General features: G+C 48.9%; 1 protein-coding gene across 1 annotated transcript in view; it reads left to right on the forward strand.

Annotated features, from left to right (window-relative positions):
* The window catches only part of LOC103347332 (uncharacterized), a 47,234-nt gene extending 42,049 nt beyond the window's left edge, over nucleotides 1-5,185 (forward strand). Inside the window, exon 5 of the mRNA XM_089319072.1 lies at nucleotides 4,852-5,185. Within this exon, the coding sequence (XP_089175198.1) occupies nucleotides 4,852-5,040 (189 nt within the window). The 3' untranslated portion in view covers nucleotides 5,041-5,185. The remainder of the gene's footprint in view (nucleotides 1-4,851) is intronic.
* The last annotated feature ends 815 nt before the right edge of the window (nucleotides 5,186-6,000 follow it).

The following is a 6,000-nucleotide window of genomic DNA, read 5'->3' on the forward strand; positions in this document are numbered from 1 at the left end:
CTGCATCGCACCTCAGGGTGCCTGTTCAGATCTGACCGCTCAGCTTCTGGTCCAGCTTCCTGTGTGCTCACATGGGAAGACAGCGTATGATGGCCCAAGGACTTTGACCCTGCCCCTGTGTAGGAGGTCAGAGTGGAGTTCCTTCCCTCCTCCCAGACTTGGCTGTTGTGGGCATTTGGGGAGTGAACCAGCAGATGGAAGCGCTCTCTCCCATCCCCCACCTTGCTCTTGCTGTCCATCTCTCTCTGTCACTCTGCTTTTCAAATACGTAAGTACACACAGCATATATGAGGAAAGCAGCCCGGGCCACACACTTCTGTGTTTGAAATCTGGGAGGCCGTAGCACCCTGATGGCTGGGCACGTGGCCTTGGAGCAGTGGCAGAAAGCAGTAGTCCTCGGCCTTCCCTGGGAAGCTCCTGGAGGAACTGGCAACTAGAACTGTGTGTGTTGCTGTCTGCAAAAACTGGGCCTGGCTTGCATTTTACAGGTTTTAGAAGCAGATTTTTTTTAATGAAACATTCTAGCAGCCTCATCATTTAACATTAAAAAAAATTATTTATGTATTTTCATTGGGAAAACAGGTCAGCAGAGTTCTTCCATCTGCTGGTTTACTCCAGAATGCCCACAGCAGCCAGGGCTGGGCCAGGCCAAAGCTGGGAGCCTAGAGCTCAGTCCTGGTCTCCCACATGGGTGACAGCGGCACAGTGCTGGAGCCATCATCTGCTGCCTGACCAGTAGGCACGTTGGCAGGAAGCTGGATTGGTGGTTGTGTGGCCTTGATGTGAACCAGGCACTCTGAGTGTCCCAAGCCGTGACCTGACTGCTGCCCCAAACGCCCACCCCTAAGAATGCTTTGTAAACGTCTTTCCTAAATTACTCTTTGGAAAATTTTCAAACACAAAAACAGCATCATGAATGGCTGTGTGTACTACACCCACACTAACTGGTTGGTAACGCTTTGCTGCGTTTGCACTTCAGAAATATGTGTATGTAAAAATTACTTTTTCTTTTTTGGTTGAGCCATTTGAGAATGAGTCTAGAACTCAGAGCACTTAAGTGATTTTTCTAGGAACAAAGACTTCCTCTTATAGAACTATAATGTAATCATCACACTTGAGAAATTTAATGTTGGTGCAACACTGTTACCTGATACACAGTCTGTACTCCCTTTGTCCTGATAAGGTCTACTGTAGCTTGTTTTTTCTGATAAAGAACCCAGAACTACACATGCATTTAATTGTCATGGCCTTGTAGAGTTCATTCAGGCAAGACATTGGTCTATCTTTGATGATACTGAAATTTCTGAAGAATAAGGGCAGTCACTTTGCAAAGTATTCCTCAATAATTATAATTATATTAATATATTTAGGTTAGACATTTTTAGTAAAAATGCTACATAAGTTATGCCACGTCAGGGGACAAGATGTTTTAAAAAAAAATTGATGCTGGGGCCAGCATTGTGGTATAGCAAGGTAAGCTACCACCTGTGATGTCAGGACCCCATATGGGCACCTGTTCAAATCTCGTCTGCTCCACTTAAGATCTAGCTCCCTGCTAATGTGCCTGGGAAAGCAACAGAAGATGAAACAAGTGCTTGGGCCTCTGCCACCCATGTGGGAGACCCAGATGAAGCTCTTGGCTTCAGCCTGGTCCAGCCCTGGTCATTGCAACCATTTGGGGAGTGAATTGGTGGGTGGAAGATCTCTCTCTGTCCCCCTCTCTGCCTCCCTCTCTCTCTAACTCTGCGTTTGAAATAAATAAGTAAATGTTTTTTAAAATTTCAGATTAATTTAAAATTTTTAACTTTTTATTAGAAAATACATTGGAGATGCAGAAAAGTGTGGAAAATAGTATCAATATTGGGACACCCACCAAACTCTTATTTATTTGAAAGGTAGAGACACAAGAAGAGATGTCGCTCCCCCTCTTCGTGGAGGAATGACACAGGACCCTGCGCTGTTCTTTCGTCTGCTCGGCCCTCCCCGGGTTTGCTGCTGGTTCTTCCCGGGTTGGCTACTGTCCCTTCCACCTCCGTGGAAGGGCGGTTCCCCCTGCCACATTCCCCACTTCCGCAGGGGAGTGGCACACCGCCGGCCGGCTCTCTCGGGGGCTGCACAGGTGTTCCCCTTAGATGTTCCTGGTGCATGTTGTCTCTCTCCTCCTTTATAGTCCTCCTCCGCCAATCCCAACTCGGCTGCCCACACGCCGAGTACGCTGCTCTCCTCCAATCAGGAGCAGGTCCCACAGTTTATTGGTTGAACTGGAGGCAGCTGTGTAGAAGCTGTTTCCCTTCTCAGCGCCATATTGTGGGAAAGCAGATGCATAGAATAAGTCTTAATTCCAGTAACTTAGTCTAGTCCAAGTTGCTCCCAGTTGCTCCCCACAAAGAGACAGAACTCTCCCATCCCTTTGTTCACACCCCAGATGCCCACAGTAGCCAAGGTGGGGCCAGGCCAAAGCTTGGAGCTGGGAACTCAACCTGAGTCCCCCACACTGAGGACAGGGACCCAGTCACTCAAGCCATGGTCAAGAGGCCTCCTAGAGTGTGCACTGATTAGCAGCAAGCTGGAATCGGCATCAGAACGTGGACGGAAACCTAAGCACTCCCATGTGGAATGCAGACCCTGCCTGAGGATTCACTGCTATGACAAAAGCCCACCCCTATTTTTTAATTGATGTATAATTTATTTACAGAAAAATTCATTCCTTTTTGTGTAGACTTCTGTATTTTGAAAAATGCATAGCATCGTGTAATCACCCCCACAGTCAAAATGCAGAAGCATTTCCTCACTGCCCCATATTCCCATGATGAAGCTCCTTTGTAGCTGTATCTTTCTCTACCTGTAATGCTTTATAAAGAAAAGATTGTTTTCTGCTGCTATTTGTCACTCCCCGTCTTCGTGGGGGAACGGCACAGGACCCTGCGCTGTTCTTTTGTCTGCTCGGCCCTCCCCGGGTTTGCTGCTGGTTCTTCCCGGGTTGGCTACCGTCCCTTCCACCTCCGTGGAAGGGCGGTTCCCCCTGGCCACTTTCCCCACTTCCGCAGGGGAGCGGCACACCGCCGGCCGGCTCTCTCGGGGGCTGCACAGGTGTTCCTTCAGATAGATGTTCCTGGTGCATGTTGTCTCTCTCCTCCTTTATAGTCCTCTTCCACCAATCCCAACTCTGCTACCCACACGCCGAGTACGCTGCTCTCCTCCAATCAGGAGCAGGTCCTGCTGTTTATTGGTTGAACTGGAGGCAGCTGAGCAGAAGCTGTTTCTCCCTTCTCAGCGCCATATTGTGGGAAAGCAGATGCATAGAATAAGTCTTAATTCCAGTAACTTAGTCTAGTCCGAGTTGCTCCCCACACTATTAGTTTTTCCTTTTCTAGAATGTCACAGAAATGGGTGCCTGCAGAATCCCAGAGCAGTAGTGGCCTTTCACTGTGGCTTCTTCAAAGACGACACATTGGATACTGCTTTGTGTTGCTGCATAGGGTCAGTGGCAGAGTAGTATTCCGTTGTGTGCACACACAGCAGTTTATACTCACAGGCCACTTGAGTTGTTTCAGTTTAGGGAGATGATGAACAACATTGCTATAATCTTTGCATACAGGTAGTTGTATGGACTCGAGTTCATTTCATTTGGGAGAGTAACTAGGAGGGAATTGCTTGTGTTTTAACTTTATGAGAAACTGATGGACTGTGTTCCAGCATAACTGCCTTTTTGCATTCCTGTCAAAAATGTCTGAGTTCCCTTTTTCTCTCTCTCACTGTCTGACTTTACCTGTCTAATAAAAGGGGGGGGGCAGTGCTGCGGCTCACTTGGTTAATCCTCCGCCTGCAGACCGGCATCCCATGTGGGCTCTGGGTTCTAGTCCCGGTTGTTCCTCTTCCAGTCCAGCTCTCTGCTGTGGCCTGGAAAGGCAGTGGAGGATGGCCCAAGTGCTTAGGCCCTGCACCTGCATGGGAGACCAGGAGGAAGCACCTGGCTCCTGGCTTTGGATCGGCGCCAGTGTGCCGGCCATAGCAGCCATTTAGGGGTGAAGCAACGGAAGAAAGACCTTTCTCTCTGTCTCTCTCTCTCTCACTGTCTAACTCTGTCTAATAAAAAAAAAAAGTCTGAGTTCTATTTGCTCTTCATCCGTATATATAATTAGTATTGTCAGGTTTTTTGTTTGTTTGTTTTTTAAAGATTGATGATTCTGACAGGCAGAGTTAGAGATCTTCCATCTGCTGGTTCACTCTTTTTTTTTTTTTTCTTTTTATTTGACAGGCAGAGTGGACAGTGAGAGAGAGAGAGAGAGAAAGGTCTTCCTTTGCCATTAGTTCACCCTCCAATGGCCGCCACAGCTGGAGCGCTGCGGCCTGCGCACCGCACTGATCTGATGGCAGGAGCCAGGTACTTATCCTGGTCTCCCATGGGGTGCAGGGCCCAAGCACTTGGGCCATCCTCCACTGCACTCCCTGGCCACAGCAGAGAGCTGGCCTGGAAGAGGGGCAACCGGGTCAGACTCCGGCGCCACTGCTGGGACTAGAACCCGGTGTGCTGGTGCCACAAGGTGGAGGATTAGCCTATTGAGCCACAGCGCAGGCCCATTTGTTTTCAATATGGTGATTTCTCCCATTCCTTCTGTATTGGTGAGCTGGAATTCTTCCCGTTTAGCACTTTCCTTTCAGCTGATCTCTGCCTTCTTGGGGGCCTTTTCCTGGGAGACAGTGCTCAGTTTGGGCAGCCTCCTACACCTGTGTCATCTCCTGTAAGTTGGGTACAGGCTGAGACGATGTTGAGAGGAGCCTTTAGGGCTGTCATCACGTGACTAGAGGTTTTACTGCTGAACGTAATAAAGCCTGCCTTCTGTTTTGCAGGTCTGTGTGGTGTATTGTCCGGAGCTCCGGTGCTGGTGCAGGGCCGTCATTAAGTCAGTCATGTCTTCAGCAGACCATTACCTGGCAGAGTGTTTCCTTGTAGACTTCGCCAGGTACATTCCAGTAAAATCTAAAAAGTACGTATGTGTGGTTTTATGTCTGTTTGCCTTACTCTCTTTAAGGAGATAATGATGAATTTTAAAGGAGAATGTCAGTTTTTAAAGTAAGGGGATTACCTTTTGTGAAAAGAAGACATTGAGCGTTTTTGTGCCTTAAGAAGTGAAAACTTGGGACAGGCATTTGGCACGGTGATGAAGTCACGACTCGGATGCCTGTGCGTCACACCAGAGTGCCTGCACTTGAATCTCAGCTCCACTCTCCACTCTGGTTTTCTGCCAGTGCACCCCGGGAGGCAGCACATGAGGGCTCAAGTTGACCCCTGCCACCCACACGGGAGACTGAGTTCTGGATTCCTGGTGTCAGCCTGGCTGTTGCCGCATTTGAGAAATGAATCAACCAGTGGACAGGCATCTGTGTTTGTCTCTCTGTCTCTGACTTTCAGATAAATAATGAAGGAAGACTGCAGGTTTCCATTCTGCATCCATGACTAGAGGAGCAAATGGTCCTAATGAGGACAGAGAGAGTGACTGTGGCCTTTCTCCACTTGCCTGCCTAGGGTGGGGCAGGGCAGGTTCAGGCTGTTCCCTTCTCGTCTCCTGGGTGCCCTGTGCCAGCTGCTCTCTGGCCTGTCCTCTTAGTTTGCACGTGAGATGGGGTGGGTCCTTCAGTGCGGTTTGCCTCACCACCAGGAGGTAGAGAGAAACTCTCCGTGTCTCCACAGAGGAGGAAATTGATGGCCACCCTCAGGTTGCAGAGAGCAGATTATATACTCAAGTGCATATTCCTGGTTGTTCTGTGTCACAGAGTAAAGGTGTGGCTATCACGTAGGGTGCGGAGACAGTTCAGGCTCGTCCTGACTGTAACCTTCATTGACTGTGGGACTGCATGTCACAGCTCGCTAGAAAACATTAGCACATCACTGTGTTCCTAAAGTTGTATTGATAAAATGCATGAAGTTTTAATAAATGGTTTCTGGGTGGGGAGGGGGGAGGGAACATGCCAGCACATGAGGCTGGTGCTATGGTATAG

This window comes from Oryctolagus cuniculus, chromosome 18 (genome assembly GCF_051225735.1).
Source record: "Oryctolagus cuniculus isolate XC-2025 breed Fujian yellow rabbit chromosome 18, ASM5122573v1, whole genome shotgun sequence".
NCBI classification, from domain to species: Eukaryota; Metazoa; Chordata; class Mammalia; order Lagomorpha; family Leporidae; genus Oryctolagus; species Oryctolagus cuniculus.